The 18,747-nt window shown below is 42.9% G+C and overlaps 1 protein-coding gene across 1 annotated transcript in view; it reads right to left on the reverse strand.

The window, feature by feature from the left end:
- Positions 1–18,445, reverse strand: part of MNS1 (meiosis specific nuclear structural 1) — a 62,158-nt gene extending 43,713 nt beyond the window's left edge. Inside the window, exons 1-2 of the mRNA XM_073652919.1 lie at positions 18,308–18,445; positions 14,151–14,366 (exon numbers count right to left, since the gene is read on the reverse strand). Of these exons, the coding sequence (XP_073509020.1) occupies positions 14,151–14,366; positions 18,308–18,313 (222 nt within the window). The 5' untranslated portion in view covers positions 18,314–18,445. The remainder of the gene's footprint in view (positions 1–14,150; positions 14,367–18,307) is intronic.
- Between the last annotated feature and the right edge of the window lie 302 nt (positions 18,446–18,747).

Consider the following 18,747-nt stretch of genomic DNA (forward strand, 5'->3'; position numbering starts at 1 on the left):
AGCCTATAAAGACAGGCCATAAAAATTAGCACTAGTAAAAGGGTCCACATCTCCTGAACCGTATGGCGGATAGAAGAAAAAAAAAATCCAGGAAACAGCGGGAATCAAACAAGAGCACAAATGGGCACTTTGGACGAAAGTGATGGGTCCTCTATAAAGGGACCTACTTTTTTTTTTAAAATTAGGTTTTGTGTTACATGTACTTTAAAAAAAAAATTGTAATTTTGCAATATTCACAAAGACCACTGGGACTTTTTTAGATTCATACTTCCTGTACTTTCAGGAAGAGTTTTCAGAAGGCTCCTCATCAACAGAGGCAAGATTACAAGGACAGGTAACACCTCTATATATGGCTGATAAAACAGAATCCAGCAATCACAAGAAGTGACGACACAGGTCCCCCTCCCTTCACAATAATCTTTGGACATGCTCATTAGATGCTTCAATACAAAATATATTGTTGGAGTCTGACCGCTGTGGCTAAGCACGTGTTCTTCCCTGAAACAACAGGAACTTAAGAGTCTAAAAAACTCCAAGTGGTCAGTATGAAAATTGCATGACTTCTATTTTTTTATTTTTAAATCAGATTTTGATATTTAAAAGAAAAAAAATCTTTAAAAATACATTTACACCAAAAAATGTAAACAATAAGTAATTTAATGATGATAGCTTTCCTTTAAATAGAGATGAGTACTGTGAAGAATATTAGAGATACAATTCCATGTCAATCATTTGTATCCTATTTGCCATGGGATTATAAACACCCCTACAGTGCGCAGTTGTAACAGAACAGCTAGCAGCAGAGGGGATGGGGGGGTCAAGAGTCAAAAGACTGAGTGACAGATATCACACCTTGAGCCAGGTCAGCTCAGAACAAAGGGCTTGCTTGCCATAGGGTTACCATACTATCTGAGTCAGCTATGATTTCATAAGGAGAATATGGACTTATCGTATGTCCTAACCGTATAATGTGTGCATGTTCGAGATCCCAAACCGGACAGCACACCGTCCAGTGTCCCGATCCGTTCTGGCCCCACAGGGTGGGGAGATACGTAGAATAGCTAATAGGAAATAGTACAGTTGTGTTTAGCCTCCACGCGTAGACAGGGCCCGACAGTATCCGTTGACATCAGAACCGCCTCCCTAGAACCGTCCAATAAGGAGTTATGACCGATCTGAAGTTTTGGAGTTATTATCTGCCAGGGGCACGGGAGGGTTCAGCCCAGAGGGCAGGAGGGGAGGTACCCATAGGAGATATAAGCTAGAGTAAGGCCATGTGGCTCTCTCTCTGATGCATGCAGCCACTTTGAACGGAGGGGTTCACATCGAGTAGCGCATTGCGAAGGACTGAGGAACCGGCTGGAAGCTCAGGCCCCCATAAGACCCAGCGCACAAATGGTCAGACGTCACCGGAAATTGACAGAATTCATCTGCTTATATCTTTTGTTCTACCACTACTGTATTTGCATCTCTGACAATTATATATGTATAACCCTTGTGTATACAGCGTATTGTCTAGTGTGCCCTTAAGACGATTAAATATATAATTTAACCTTGGGCTGCTCTTTTATCTCGATCCACGAATCCACAAGTCCGTTTCTCGGTTTAATTTCCCATGTTACTGGGGCTGGTTTCTCGGCCGATATAATTCCCGTTAACGGACTGGGCTTATATCAAATAAGAACTGGTGGCGGATATACCAGGCTGATAAGGTTCTGTTTCACTGGGGCTAGTGAAAGGGGCGTCTCAGCCTGTCAGGGGTGTGAGCGAGTGTGAGGCCATGTCAGTGACTGAGTTGGCTACCTCTTCTCACTCCCTGTACCTTCCTGAACCCGTGAGGACAGGGGGTGTCTGTGTAAAACAGTACCAATCTGACCGTACATGTCCCCGAGGGGGGCGGAACATCACGTGGGAGGCAAGTTGTGGATTATTATTATTTAGTTATATAACACCATTGATTCCATGGTGGATCCCTCACAAGTACTATAATTAAAAGTGGGGCCGTTTTTGATAGAACAAGACCGCCACAGTTTTCTTTCTAATCTAGTAAATCCAAGAATGCTTAAAGGGGTTGTCCACTACTTGGACAACCCCTTCTCAATCCGAGTGTTTGCACTTGTTAAAATAAAAACTCACCTTCCGTGCTAGCGTTGTTCCAGTGGTGACAAGATACTGATGACCTATCCTTCTCTTGAATAGGAACCGATGTTCAATACTCTGCACTGGCCATTACACTCTGAATGTCACTGCACAGCAAAGGCAGGTATCCAGGCGGGGCATCAGCCCCGGGCGCAGCCGACAGGGGGCCCCATTGGGCAACCTGGTGCGGCAGTCCGAGGTGTCTCCCCGGCGCCACCCCCCCCCCCCACACTGCGATCCGGACGTTCTCTGAGCCGGCTGTCAAACACAGCCAGCACACAGAAAGTGCAGCTCGCCAGCTATCAATTGTACTCGCGTCTTTTATGTGTGAGGAGACTATTGAGATAAATAGTGTAAGGAAACAGTATGGGGGGGAGAATAGAGACTTGTGGGTGTAGCATGGGGGGACAGTGTAAGGGCGCAGCCAGGAGGGGACAGTATTCCAAGTAGTATAGGTGGGACACAGTGTGAAGACGGAGCCCAGTATGGAAAGGAGGAGGCAGTGTGGAGGTCATGTAACATGAGAGGGGACAGTGTGTGGGTCATATTTTGTGCAGGGAATATAGTGAGGGGAAACTATTTATTCAGGTGCTCAGTATAGGGCAAATATTTTTATTTAGGAGCATTGTAATGACACTGCTATTTTTAAGGGCATCGTGTGGGGATGTGCTGCAGAAGACCAAAGAAGATGGAAGTCTGCAGAGACCAGCTGTGGCTGTGAAAAGTCATCATAGAGTCTGGACAAGATGAAGAAAAGAAAGAGAACAACTCCAGAGATAACGTCATCTATAAAAGGTACCTGGATGTAAATGTTTTTTTGGGATGCTGACTAATCATCAGTACTGTGGTTCCTGTGTGGTCCGCAGCCTGATGATGACTGATAGCAACAACTCCCAGTATGTCCTTAACATTGTTAAGGACATACTGGGAGTTGTAGGTTCATGTGTCATACGATATAGTCTGACCTGACATTACAATTGATGCACCATGTACTGATGGTGTTACGTGATACATGGCTATCTTAATAAAGTGTTGTGCTATCTGACAAATTAAGGGTTACTATGTTTCTAATTATGTTAAAGAGGTTGTTCACTACTAGAACAACCCCTTCTTGAACTAATTGTTTGACCCCGATAAAATAAAAAAGCTTATACTCACCTGGCGTGCCGACACCGTTCCCGCAGTGCCAGCACTCGCTCTCCCCAGCACTCCCTTGCTGTTGTTGTTACACATTACGCCAGTGCCCAATCAGTGCTGGCGTCACTGTCCCTGCCTAAGTGTGGATTGAACATGAAGAGGAAGTCCAGGCTGCAACTGATCCCGGACTTCCTCTTCAATCCATACGTAGGCGGGGACAGTGACGCCAGAGCTGATTGGGCGCCGGCGTCACGTGTCATTCCACCACACCAGATCCCCAGGACTGCAAGTGCCGACGTCGCTGGAACGGTGCCAGCACAGGAGATGAGTATAGGTTTTTTTATTTTATCGGGGCCAAACAATTAGTTCAAGAAGAGGTTGTCCTAGTAGTGGGCAACACCTTTAAAGGGGTTGTCCAAGTTTGTGATGAGCTTGCAGTAATTCTATGTGGTTGCAGACTTCTGAATTCTCAGAGTGTGCACTGCACGCTGTCAGGATTCTCTGGTGCCAGCGATTTGCATACATGTGGTCAAGTTCCAACTAGACATGCGTGGCCTCACTCAATGAAAATTAATTGATCGAGGCCTGACACGTCTAGTTGGAATGTGGCCAGAAGTATATAAAGCGCATACTTGTGCTCACATGCCCGTCCACTCTTGCCATTGGCAAGGGAGAATCCTAAAATAGAGTGACTGCAGACTTTCATCTTAAACCTAGACAAGACCTTTAATTATAAAATGAAGCCCTGTAGCATGCCAATCCTAACAATGTGTAATATACTCACTGGCAGGATTCTGCTTGCGGGTTCCAGCCTTTATCACATGGCCACTTCACTCATATGCGATTTTCAACAAATCGCATATGTGCTTGAAGGGGAAGGGTGGGGTGGGAGTGCCAAACTGAATTCTTGCCCCGGGTGCCAGAAAACCTAGATATACCTCTGCTGTACAGTGCAGTTATATTGAAGGTTTCCATAGAGCCGCTGATGGAGCCTTGAAACAGCGGATCAGTGGATGCGCTTTCTATTGGACCCACCGATCTGATACTGATGCCCTAGTTTAAAAATAAGTCACCAATATCTTGATTCCTTGACTCCTATAACCTCTTCCCGCAAAATGCCGTAACTGTATGTTAAGATTGCAGGTGATTTCCCACAATCCAAAGTAGAGTTACGGATACCTCCCAACTTTCCAAGATGCAAAAGTAGGACAGATTATGTGGCCATGCTCTAAACCAGTGTTCCTCAAATCCAGTCCTCAAGGCCCACAAACAGGTCATGTTTTCATGATTTCCTATTACACAGGTGATGGAATTATTGCCTGTGCAGGTGATGCAATTATCACCTGTGTAATACTAGGGAAATCCTGAAAACATGGCCTGTTGGTAGGCCTTGATGACTGGAGTTGGGGAACCATGCTCTAAACCACATCATCATCCTCCCCTGACAATATAAAAATGTTAAAAAGTGTTGAATAAATACTGTAAAAGCAAAACTCAAAAAACAATGGAGGAACTGCATATTTCTTTAGGCATTTCGTCCTACTTGGAATTTTTTCCCCATTTATCAGTACTTTTTTTAACAAACTGAATTCAAAACAGTAACTTGTCCACAAAAAACAAGCCCTCATACAGCTATGTCAATGGAAAAAAAAAGGTTCCTTGAAGAAAAGGAGAGAACAATGCAAATCATAAAAACGAAAACGGTCTGTGGAGGCAATGGGACTGTCACAATTCCACAGTATTGCCGATGTGAGAAGGTAGTCATGTGACTGTATGTATGCGATTACCGGGGAGTCACTGTGACTTCCGCTCCACTGACCTCCGACGTACGCAACAATGAGGTTTGGTCCCCACTTCCTCCCGGCATCCTGATAATTAGCAACTATCCGGGAGGAAGTGGGGACCAAACCTTATTGTTGCGTACGCCAGAGGTCAGTGGAGCGGAAGTCAGTGTGACTCCCCGGCGCCTGCGCACTAGAGCACAGCAGTAAAATAAGGCAGGGAGAAAAAAAAACGCAGTTCAAGTCATAGGCACACTGCGCATGTGCGGGATGTGCAGATCTAGAGTGCACGTCACAGGGCATTTCTTGGCATTCCCCGGTCGCCAAGCCTAGGAAAATGGATTTTATAAAAAGATATATCAAAGCAAGCAGACCTCTAATATGGGCCATACAGGTAAGTATAGATTTACATTTCTATCACCAGTATGCCCATATTAGAGGTCTGAAAAGTCCCAGGGGGTGACAGATTCCCTTTAAAGAAAAACTAACAGGTCTTTGAGAGCCAGAATTCTTGCTGGTTGGTAGGTGATCAAATACTTATTTCATGCAATAAAATGCAAATTAATTATTTAAAAATAATACAACGTGATTTTTAGATTTTGTCTCTGACAGGTGAAGTGTACTTATAATAAAAATCACCGATCTCTCCATTCTTTGTAGGTGGGAAAACTTGCAAAATCAGCAGTGTATCAAATACTTATTTTTCCGTGTGTGTGTATATGTATATGTATGTGTGTGTGTGTGTGTGTGTATATATGTATGTGTGTATATGTATGTGTATATATATATATATATATATATATTATATATATATATGGAAATATGCAATAAAGACAAACTGAACATGCAAGCGTTTACCACCCCCCCGCCTCCTCCAACTCCTTTCCTCAACCCTGAATCTACTAAAATGTGAGTGCATGCCCTCATCATCTCCCGCCTCGACAACTGTAATATCCTCCTCTGTGGCCTCCCTGCTAACACTCTCCCACCTCTCCAGCCTGTCCTTAACTCCGCTACACGACTAATCTACCTCTCTCCTCTCTGAAAATCCCTTCATTGGCTCCCAATTCCCAAACATATCCAGTTCAAACTGATAACATTGACCTACAAAGCCGTCTATAATTTGTCTCCCCCATATATCTCTGAACTAATCTCCCGAAATCTTCCCACACATAATCTCTCGTCCTCCCAAGACCTCCTTCCCTCCTCAACACATACGTTTCGCACCTAATCGCCTCCAAGACTTCTCCCACGTGTATCCCCCATCCTCTGGAATTCTGTGCAGCAACACGTCCGATTAAATCCACCACACTCGGAGCCTTCATATGGAAATTGAAAACCCATCGCTTCAAGAAAGCTTAGAACCTGCAATGACCCGCTGTCATCTCACCACCACCAGAGCTGCCGCAACCCCCCAACCTACTGACTCCTTCCCCAATATCTTGTAGACTGTAAGCCCGTAAGGGCAGGGTCCTCTCAACTCTGTACCAGGCTGTCATTGCTAGTATGTTCACTGTCATTTATATCTGTATTTTTTATGTAACTCCTTCTCACATGTACAGCACCATGTAATCAATGGTGCTCTAAAAATAAAAAATAATAATACATAAAGGTGAATGGTGTTTATGTAGAGTAAAATAACTTCAGAATTAAATTTTTTTGTTCATTTTGCTTCTCAAACAGTATAATATAAAGTGATCAAATAGTTGCATGTACCACATAGTAGTACCAATAAAAAACAGCTTGTCAGGCAAAAAAATAAGCTCTCATACAACTCTGCTGATGGAAATTTGGAAAAGTTATGGCTCTCAGAATATGGCGACCCCTAAAAAATGTTTTTTTGTTTTTTTTTACAAGTGTATATTTTTTGCAATAAAACTATAAAAATTTGGTATTGCCCATATTCGTATTGACCCACAGAATAAAGTTAACACTTATTTGTGCAGCAAGGTAAATAACAAATTTTAAAACGCTGTTTTGTATATATCCCTCCCTAATTTGTACTTCACAACGATTCCACAGACAAATACAACTAATCTTGGAAAAAACAAGCCCTCATATGACACTGAAAAAATAAAAGATGCATAGATCCTGAAACGTGACGATTAAAGAGTAAAAAAAGAAAAGTGGCTTGTCATAAATGCTAAAACTGGCTGTGATTCCAAGGGGTTAATATGGAAATTGGTAAAGTATTTTATAATCTGAAAAGGCCTTGCATTTTTTAGGTAGGATGAAATTAGTTTATCATCCCTACTGTAAAAGTGACAGAAGTCATCTTCTGTGGCATGGACAGGTCATAGGGGTAAGAGGAGTGGGCAGTTGTAGAGGGCTCCATTTGAAAAGGGGTTGCAATTTATGGACTATCATGGAAAAAATAATGCTTGGTCTTTAGTGCACTTAGGCTATGTGCACACGATGCAGAAATGCTCCGGATTTTTACCTGAGCATTTCTGAATCTCCCTGGCAGAAAAAAACGCATGCGGATTGTACATGCGTTTTCCTGCCAGGGACATGCGGATGTGAAGCATTCTTCACATGCATTTCCGCATGCGGGTTGACAAGCGCTTTCCAAGCGATTTTAGCATCACTTGGAAAGTGCTTGTCAACTTGGTCACACTATATAAATCCATGCAAACAGCATGGATTTATATAGTGTGACCGTAAAAGAATGGTAAAAAATAAAAAAATAAATATATACTTACCTTCTGATGGCCCCCGGAGTCTTGCTTCGCTCCGTCCTGGCTTGCCGGCAGCTCGCGGTACACTACACTGAAGGACCTGCCGTCACATGACTATGACGTCAGAGCAGGTCCTTCAGTCCTCCGCGATCTGCCGGCAAGGGAAGACAAGGAGACCGCGGGCCATCAGTAGGTAAATATAATATTTATTTTTTATTTTATTCTTTTTTTCACAGGTTCTATGGTACTCGGGGTCCGGAGGAGAGTCTCCTGTCCTCCAGACCCGGGTACCATCCGCACATTGAAACGCTTGGATTCTGCATGTACAGATGCAGTGATGCGTAATCCATGCGTTCTAATGCAAGTCAATGGCGGCGAAAACGCAGCGCTTCCGCAAAATAATTGGTAGTGCTGCGTTTTTTTCCGCAATGATAATCCGCAGTGGAAATTTCCGCAGCATGTGCACAGCACATCCGGATTATCATTGGGGAACATGGCAGGCCTTCTACCAAGCGTTTTTTAAGCGTTTCTGCAGCGTTTTTGCCACTGCGGAAACGCTTAAAAAAACGCATCGTGGGCACACAGCCTTAAAACAATTGTCCTGGATATAAAATATGTGTTCCCTCAGCAGAGAAGAAACAAACAAAAAAAAAAACATTACTCACCAATATAAACCCTTAAAGAACCACTCCAGCGGTTTTCTTTATTGCACCGCTGGAGTGGTGCTTTAAATGGTTATTTGTAAAAGAAAAAAAAATTGCCTTGTGTAGCAATTTTCCGAGACCCATTCATTTTCAGTCAATGGAGCTCTATGAAAGCCAGTTTTTTTTTTGTTTGCCGAGCTGCAGATTTCATTGCGTCTATTTTGGGGTACACACACTACTTTGATTACTGTGTATTGCACTTTTTGGGGGAGGTGTTGCAGCCAAAAAAAGCAATGCTGGCAAATACTTCTGTATTACAGTCAAAATTATGATTAAATTGAGAATTGGAGGAGTCGCTGCCTGTACAGGCGTCCCCAATGGAATAGCGCCATTTTTATGATGTTGTCAGAGACAGCAGAGATCAGATTAAAGGCAACTTCTGACTCCTTGAGACCACTCAATACACCCGCATGATGGCTATAATGGAGTCATGGAGTGTGAAGGGATAAATCCCAGTAGGTCTTTATTTACATTGCAGCAGCTAATCATTGGCCTCACTGGTCTCACTACGTTTTCTCTGCGGTGTTTCAGAGAAAGACATACCGGACTACAATCTTGCAGCCAGGCTCTGATTCATGCTGCTTGTGGTTCACTCCTGCCTGCAATCTTATACATTATATACAGTTCCGGTCAAATCAAAACTTTGAGGATTATAAGGTTTAACACATATTCTAGTTTATTTCACATGTGTTTCTTTACTCCTTCTTCTGCTGCTTTTGGTCTGAATCTACAATGTGCACATTCCAATAAGAATAGCATGAACAGGTGTGTCCAAACTTTTGACTGGTACTGTATATCTCCAGGACAACCACCTTTAATAAATGATTGCCCATTTGACAGCTATTACGCTAATCCCTTTGTAGAAGAATGATGAAAGGTGTCAGTAAATCCGCGCTCCTCCGTTAAATTAGATTATACAGGATCCAGTCCTTTTGTGATAAATTTATTCCTTTGACAAGCTAAAAACAGACGCGTTTCGTGGACGTCCCATCCACTTCTTCAAATGTATAGCTTAAGAGAAGTTAGCAGCAGGGAACATACTGTATATACCATGGTAAGTTAAAAAAAAATGCCAGAAAACTGGCGCCAAAGTGCCAGCAGCCTTTTTTTCTTTTAACCAAAACTTTACATATTCCTTAAAACAGTATGTCTGATAGTGTCATTAGAAGGACATTCATAAAAAGTGATGAGAGTTGTATAAAATTGAAATAGACTTAAAATATCTTCCACATAAGTTATAAAGAGTAAAAAAAATGTATAAAAGAGTTTTTTGTATATGTATAGTAATTCGAACCCGTCGTTCCTTGGTATTATATACCATATCAAGACAACGTCCATGGTTAGTGCCTCTAGACCACGGAGGTATCTGATAGTTGGTCGACATTATTTAGTCATTTTTTTATTTTTTAGGAGGGATACAACTGTATGAACGCATTAACAAAGATTAGCATAATTAAAGTGTATGTTCATGGTGTAACCCTGACTAGTTTATGCATATGCTTCCTATCTTGTCCGTGTCCCAATTGTTAGGATGAAATATAAATATGCTTCATGTCACCAATAAAGCCAAAGCAGTAATTAAATTAAATTAACTGCATCAAGAGGAAAGGGTATGACAGTATTTTGTGCTCCTCCTAAGATGTAATTTCACATGGTTTACTATCCCGGATAGTAGGGATAATGAAAATGGGTACTCAATGATCCCGTAAGTCAGTTGGATATAAGACGGAATCTCCTCTTGTGCAAAGCGTGTTGCAGTACAGTCTGAAATAGTTTTGCTCCATTAGGGGGTGATAACCCGGCAAATGAAGAATTGAACTGACATGGGCTGCTCTCTTCTATGTTTTTGAAGATTGCAGATCGCACTGGCGTGTTGCGGTTCTGAGTGGGAAGAAAGCCTACGACCACACCGGAGCATTGTGGCTAGGTGTGGGAGATCACTTATTGAATGGAATTGACGGATATCTTTTTGAGAGTGCTGGAAGGAAGCTAGCTAAAGAGGAATTGGAAGTGGGACCCATGGTGACGGGAGGCGCTGTGATGTGACACCCCAGGAGATGAAAGGGAATGTTGAGCCACTGTGATAATGTTAATGTAAAAAATTACCAGCAGTATAGGGGGTATATAATCAATAACCACTTGATAAATAGATCAAAGCAAAATAGTGGTATAAGAGTTAAAACATAACCTTTAATAAATTATATGAATAAAATCCTATATAGGAATAGTGATACAAAGGACTAAAATATAAATAGACTGGTCACATAGACCAAAGGTTACACAAATTATTGCCAGGTCGACCAAAAATCAGTGGCCTAACCTTCCTAGAACCATCCCTGCTGAAACATCAAATTTCATTCTTAGCAGACCATCGGTGGTTAATAATGAGCACACAATTCATACAATAATATTGGAATGATCTCACCAGCCACATCGATAGTTCATGCTTATACAGGGGATAGTTCAATTCAAGCAGGGCATCAGAACAGCTTCAATCCTCAGCCTTGCATAGTACACCGCTCCCAACGCGTTTCCTTATATTCATAATTCCTCAGGGGAGATAAGTGTGTAAAGACTACCCTAATATCATGGGTGACCGTCGCCAGCCCAAACTCCATACAGGCGGCGCAGCTCCTCTATGTTCCCTATTCCATTTAAAGCAGACAGTAAAAATGGAGACACAAAGGCAAGGGACCGCACACCATATTGTAGAGTGTGCGGTCCCTTGCCTTTGTGTCTCCATTTTTACTGTCGGCTCCCTTTGTCCCCTGCTCGCCTGCGGGGTTGTTTTAGGGCCTTGGTGATACGTGCGTTTCTGGGACATGCCTATCTCCTGTAACTGCTGCTTTTTCTCCCATTTTTTGCTGTCCGAGATCTATATGCCATTTATCATCGGGGTACAAATGTTGCATTAGTATTATTTGTTCCTGCATTTGTTTACGTAGCCAGGGTTTAGAATCCAGAGATCCTGGGTTGACATTACCCCTGGCTGGAGGAGTCTAGGGGGGGTCAGTATCTAGAAATGAGACCCCCCCCCTTCTTCGCGTTATCGTATGGCTATTATTTACCCCACGTGACGCTCCCTCCTCGATTTGCACGGGCCGCACCGCACCAATGGGAGGCTGTGTGTCCGCCCCGGATATGACGTGTGCGTGTCACGGCCGGAGTATGCGTTCCACAGAACGGAAGTGGAACAACGGGAACCGGAAGTGATGTACCCGCGTGTGGTATACGCGGGTGGCTTTAAATGGAATAGGGAACATAGAGGAGCTGCGCCGCCTGTATGGAGTTTGGGCTGGCGACGGTCACCCATGATATTAAGGTAGTCTTTACACCCTTATCTCCCCTGAGGAATTATGAATATAAGGAAACGCGTTGGGAGCGGTGTACTATGCAAGGCTGAGGATTGAAGCTGTTCTGATGCCCTGCTTGAATTGAACTATCCCCTGTATAAGCATGAACTATCGATGTGGCTGGTGAGATCATTCCAATATTATTGTATGAATTGTGTGCTCATTATTAACCACCGATGGTCTGCTAAGAATGAAATTTGATGTTTCAGCAGGGATGGTTCTAGGAAGGTTAGGCCACTGATTTTTGGTCGACCTGGCAATAATTTGTGTAACCTTTGGTCTATGTGACCAGTCTATTTATATTTTAATCCTTTGTATCACTATTCCTATATAGGATTTTATTCATATAATTTATTAAAGGTTATGTTTTAACTCATACTACTATTTTGCTTTGATATTGTTAATGTAACAAGTGTTGACAAGGCGCTGCACTGCAACATCTTAGCAAGTAAGAGGGGATATTGAGCCTTTTTGGTGTTTAAAGAGAGGAACTTTGCTGTGGCCAATATTTTAGGTGTTTTTTTAGAGAAAGGTCTCTGTGATCTCATTTAAACCTCGTGGTTTCAGTGTATCCAATTTGTATATCCAGTAGATCTCTTTTCTGTTGAGAGTTCGAATTCTGTTAGGGGTGATATCCGAAATATGCTCTATAGGCATGATTTTCAAGCTGCTGAAATCCTTGTTATGTTGATGGGTCATATGCCGGGATAGCCCATGTTTGAGGAAACCCGTGACCACATTGTGTCTATGAGAGTTCATCCTTTTGTGAAAAGGCTGTGTGGTCCTACCTATATATTGTTTACCACAAGGGCACTCTATTAAATATATAATTAGGTCTGTATCGCAGGACATATTATGATTAATTTTGAACCCTTCCCCAGTTGATGATGAGACGAAGGTGTCGGTCCCATGTGTAATGTTTCTGCAGCACATATAATTCCTTTTTCCCACATTTGGTGATAATTTTTTTTCTCTTTATTAGATTTCATTTCATCTTTTTTCTCCGTGTGGGAGGAATGGATTCTGCTGGGAGCTAGAACGTTTCTGAGGGTAGGTGCCCTTCTATAGATAATGGAGGGTTTCTTAGGTAGGATTTCCCTGAGAATGGGATCATTTAGTAAGATGAACCAATTATTTTGCAGAATTTCTCTAAACAGTTTATGTTGACAGTTATAGGTGGTGATAAACTTCACACTATGTTCAAAATCTGTATTTTTTGCTTTGGAACCGGTGAGGAGGGAATCCTGGCTACAGGTGTCTATTACTTTTTCAAAGGAACACCTGACCAATTCCCTGGGGTACACTTGTTCAAGAAATTTATTTTTCAGAGTACTTGATTGGTCTTTGAAGCCTGATTCCGAGCTACAGTTCCTCCTAATTCTCTGGAACTGGTTATATGGTATATTGAGCAGCCATATATTATAGTGTCCGCTGTTGTAGTGGATATAACTGTTAGTGTCTACTTTTTTGAAGAAAGTTTTAGTGTGGATGTTTTGATACTCTACAAATAGTGTGAGATCTAGAAAGTTAATACTGTCTTCGCCGAGTTCAGAGTTGAAAGTAATGCCCCATCAGTTGTTGTTGAGGAACTCTGTGAAGGATAAGGGTTCTATAACGCTCCTATTGATAATAAAAATCAAATCGTCAATGTACCTTTAATAGAAAACAATCCCCTTCCAAAAGGGGCCTCCATATATGAACACAAGTTCAAACACCCCCATAAAGATGTTAGCAAAAGTTTTGACTGGTACTCTATATCTCCAGGACAACCACCTTTAATAAATGATTGTCCATTTGACAGCTATTACGCGAATCACTTTGGGCAGAGGGTGTTTGGACATATTCTGATTCCCTGCTTTGGGCTTCTCCTAATCTTGTTTTGGGGAATCCTTGGTGATAATATTTGGTCTGTGCATTCCGTGGCCTTGATTCATCAAAGCCTTTATGGCAATATTCTGGTGTAAAAAGCTTTGAAAAGTCGCAACATTATGGCACAATTCAAGGCTGTGCTAAAATGTTGCTACTTTTGACTTTCTCACACCATTTTCACCCAGCTGCGACAGGCAAAGCTGATGCGGAATGGGGGCATGGTGACCACCGCTCAAAGTCATGACATGCGGCGGCGTTCGCTACTCCACAAATCTTACTCCAGCAAGGACTGGAGTAAAATTTGCAGCGGAACAAAAACTGAGGTGTACGTCACCTATCCAACGCTACTGATCCATGATGAGGTCCATGCCTCTTCGTGGATCAGGAGCATCAGACTCCATCACATTTCATCAAGACCGGCGTGAACGATGCTAGTCTTAATGAATCAGCCTGTGTCTTTATGCCAGCAAATAACTTCACAGCTCTTACCTGCTGGAGTGTTTCTTCCATTCTCTTCTCCTGTTCTTCATCCTGAAGTCTTCTCAGAAAGCGTTTTTTTTCCACACGTTCCTCACTCTTCAAGCATGCTTCCATCTGCTGTTCTTGGTTCAGTTTCTTAATTTGGTCCTCTCGAATAAATTCTTGGCGCCTTGCCTCTGCTATCATCTTCTCTCGTTGACTGTAGGTCACACCTCTCTTTGAAACCTAATAAGATAAATATGTGCGAGATATGATTTAACAGTAGAATTGTTAAATGCAAAAAATAAAAAGGCACCGGCTTTATTACAATCCTGTACATCGCATAATATATTTATCACATCTCGCTGGTCAAAGGCTAAATTCACACAAACCTTTTGAACTTAACTTTGAACTTATGATCTGATCAGCTGTCATGCGCCTCTAACAGCCGCGGGTGGAATCGAGATCCACCTGCGGCTGTTAACAGCTTAAATGCCGCTGTCAATCACTGACAGCGGCAATTAACTCAAGCGCGCTGGAAGTGCATCATAAGACCTGCCCATCGGCACCCCTGTCACGTGATCGTGGGGCGCCAATGGGTTGGCATGACAGCCGGGGGTCTGCTGAAGCCATGCTATATGTAACAAGAGATTGGATAATCGCAGCTTCAAGTCTCCTGATGGGACTATTGATGCAAGTAAAAAAAAAATCTTTTAAAAAATAAAAATATCTAAAAATTTCAAATCACCCCCCTTTTGCCCTATTCAAAATAAAACAATTAAAAATAAATTAAAAAATGCATATATTGGGTTTCGCTGTGTTCCGAAATGTCCGATCTATCAAAATACAAACGAAATTAATCCGATCAGTAAACGGTGTAACGAGAAAAAAAATCTAAAAGCCAGAATTATGGTTTTTTTGCTCGCCGCAAAACTGCAATAAAATGCAATAAAAGGCGATCAAAACATTGTATCTACACCAACATGGTATCAATAAAAACGGCAGTTTGTAGTGCAAAAAATAAGCCCTCACCCAGCCCCAGATCCTAAAAAATTGAGACGCTACGGGTCTCGGAAAATGACGCCATTTTTTTTCTTACATACTTTAGATTTTTTTCCCCCACTTAAGTAAAAAAGAACCTATACGTGTTTGGTATTTACGAACTTGTAATTACCTGGAGAATCATAATGGCGGGTCAGTTTTAGAATTTAGTGAACATGGTAAAAAAAAAAATAACAACAACAATTGTGCAATTGCACTATTTTTTGCAATTTCACCGCTCTTGGAATTTTGTTTCCTGTTTTCCAGTACACTATATGGTAAAATCAATGGTGTCATTCAAAAGTACAACTCGTCCTGCCAAAAATACGGCCATATTGATGGAAAAATAAAAAACCCTGCAAAAATGGAAAATCGCAAGGTCGTGAAGGGGTTAATTATAAAACACAATTGAGTTTTGATTACGGTCAGTGTTAAGTGTCTTAAAGGGAATGTGTCATCAGAAAATGACCCATGGTTTAAATCAGGTGCTTATGTTAAAATGTACCCATTCCCATTCACCAAATGGGCTTTTTTAGACTCTAACTTTCTGTTATTTCAAGAAATGCAAACATACATTAACCGCAATGAACAAACTATGACCTTATCTTTTGTATTGAAGCATCTAATGAGCGTGTGCAGCGGTCATTGTGAAGGGAGGGGGAGTAGGGTTAGCTATGACATCTATTGTGATTGGTGGATCCTAAGTTATCAGCTGTTTATCGAGGTGCTACCTTTCATGATAACCCTGTCCCTGCTGATAAAGAGCTTGCTGAAAACTCTACATGAAAGGACAAAAAGTATAAGTCTAAAAAAAAGCCCCAGTGGCCGGTGTGAAAATAGCAAGATTATTAATTTTGATCTTCAATAAAACTCATGATATGAAATAGAAAAGTATTGCCAAACATTTTTTTTAAGTACATGCAACTCAAAAACCCGATATAAACAATAGGTCATTTTCTTAAAGGGAATCTGTCACCCCCTGGGACTTTTCAGACCTCTAATATGGACATACAGGTGATAGAAATGTGAATCTATACTTACCTGTATGTCACATATTAGAAGTTTGCTTGCTTTGTAACAGCTTTTTGTTAAATTAGTTTTGGCATGCTTCCCGTCCGGGGGACGGAAGAAATCCCTGCTGATTAGCTTCATTTCCATATTCCTCCCCTCCACTGCACGTCACAGGGCTCCTGTGGCCGGATCCTGCGCAATTTACCCTGCACGTAAGGCGCAGTTATCTGTGTAGCCTTGTGGAGCAGGACACTTGTGCGCAGGCGCCGGGAAGGCAGAGTGACTCACCGGCGCCTCTGGAGGCAGATTCCCATGCAGATCAATGTTAGGCCCGTAGTCCTAGACAGCTCATTTACATATAAGAAAAAGCTTTCTTTGATCTATATGCCCATATAGATGGCTTAGGAGGGTTAATCCTACTGACAGACTCCCTTTAAGACACATTCCCTTCCAGTGCAGGTGTGTCTCTGAATTTTTTGAGTATTTATATCATAGTGAGTAACTCATTAATCATTAATAAGAGGCATCATATTAAAAAAGATCTGGTTTATAACGGTAAAGACTTAAAGCGCACCTGTCAGCAGGATTGTGCTCAGTAAACTACATACAATGTCAGGTGGGTGACATTACACTGATTAAAATGATACCTTGGTTGATGAAATCAGTCCTGTGGTTCTTATGTAATCTTTAGGGTGCTTTCACATTGCGTTCTGTGTCCCCATCAGGACATACGTCCTAAGATTCCTATCAAAACGGGGTCTGGACATATGCTGTGACAGGGGCCACAGACCGCAATGGTGACGGCAGAGCGAGCGTGAGCTCTGTCGTGCACTTACTTCGGGAGTGTACGCCCACAGGAGGCTGACTCTCAGAGGCAGCAGCCTACGTCTGAGTGTCCACCTCCTGGGGGCGTACACTCCTGAAAAAGTTGACGGCAGAGCTCACGTTCGCTCTGCCGCCACCATTGCCGTCTATGGCCCCTGCCACAGCATACGTCCAGACCCCGTTTTGTGGGGAATTTTAGGACGTATACCCCGACGGGAACACAGAACGCAATTTGAAAGCACCCTTACTTTCAGTTTGGAGATAATGATATGCTCGTGCTTCAGGGTAGCCTGTGGGGGGCGCTCTATCTGGTGCTCTGCTTACATATTCCTCTGTATGCTCTTATGACAGCTCACTTTGCCTTCACTGACCTGCCTCCTATTTTACCTAGCCCCGCACTACTAGATGCATTATGTAAAATAGGAGGCAGATCAGTGAAGGCACAGTGAGCTGTCATAAGAGCATACAGATGAATGGCCACAGAGCAAGCAATCAGTTCTTACCATACAGTATGTGTTTGGGGCATGTATACTGGACTGGTGGAAGGGGCTCATGGAGGGCTATGTTCCCACGGTGAGCTTTTGATGTTGCAGATTTTCAGCACCCTTTCAGTAAAATAGGTTACTAGTATTTTTTCAAAAATATGCAGCGTAAAATACTCATCATGGGCACGTAGCCTTATGGTCCAGGAGTTAGGGGAAGGGGAGTAACATCTCCAGACAGAGGCGGTGCTGCAGTTCTCTACACAACTGGTACCTAGGAATGATGCTGCGCAGGAGAAACCTCCATCCATCTGTAATGTGGTTGTGGGGGGGCCTCAGAGGTAGGACCCCACCAATGACCACACTCCGGCACAGGTGAGCAACATACTACCAGCTAGGAGTACCCCGCTGCCATGTCATACAGGCCTGATCTGCAGCAGAGCCCCCCTACCCCTAGGAAAGGAGGTCCTCGGCGCCTGTCCGCCATGGATAAGCCATCATTTATGGGGTGTACTACATGTATAGGACATTAAAAAGGTGGCCGAAAGTTAGAACCAACATGGCTGCTCACTGCCACCCCTGCGCACAGGTCGTGCGTGGTATTACACCTCGGAACCATTCACTTCAATTAAGCTAAGCTGCAGTACCAGACATTCCAGCTGGCCAAGGGCGGCGCTGTTCCAGGAGCGGTGCCGCAGCCATGTTGTTACAATCCTGTGATCCGTATTGGGCTCCATACTCCGCCCAGTATATGGATGTATTATATGTGCTGTAGTATGTACGGGACACCACACATTATCACAGATGACAGACAATGTCCTCTCTCACCATCATGGTCAGAGCCCGCGCTTCTCCAAAACGCCACTTCTTCTCCCTCTGCCGCCTGCTGTTTGCCCACGTTACTCAGGTAACCGAGTTTCCAAGGCTATTCTCCGCCCCTCCACGCCTCCTTTTCCCTCACGTGACCTGCTAACTAAGCTCATATGTCCGAAAGCTGTCGCCACCTAGCGAGTACGGCCGCCATGTTTTTGGTTGCTTAGCGAATGAGCGATCAAGATTATAATCATTTATTTTATTAGCGCCACCTAGAGGGCGGCCTGTGTTACACACTAAGACATGCCATACTGTAATCTCCCTGCACGGCTTTATTCCGGCCTGAACGCACGGTAAGATCACGTGGTATTTGTGGCGCTGTCTATCCTGATAGTGTGCCCTGCTGGTGTGTGAGGGGCACAGTGTGTACAGGGGGTACTGTATCTACAGGGGGT

This window comes from Phyllobates terribilis, unplaced genomic scaffold, assembly GCF_046119375.1.
Source record: "Phyllobates terribilis strain yellow unplaced genomic scaffold, ASM4611937v1 Scaffold_11__3_contigs__length_659146591, whole genome shotgun sequence".
Classification (NCBI taxonomy): Eukaryota; Metazoa; Chordata; class Amphibia; order Anura; family Dendrobatidae; genus Phyllobates; species Phyllobates terribilis.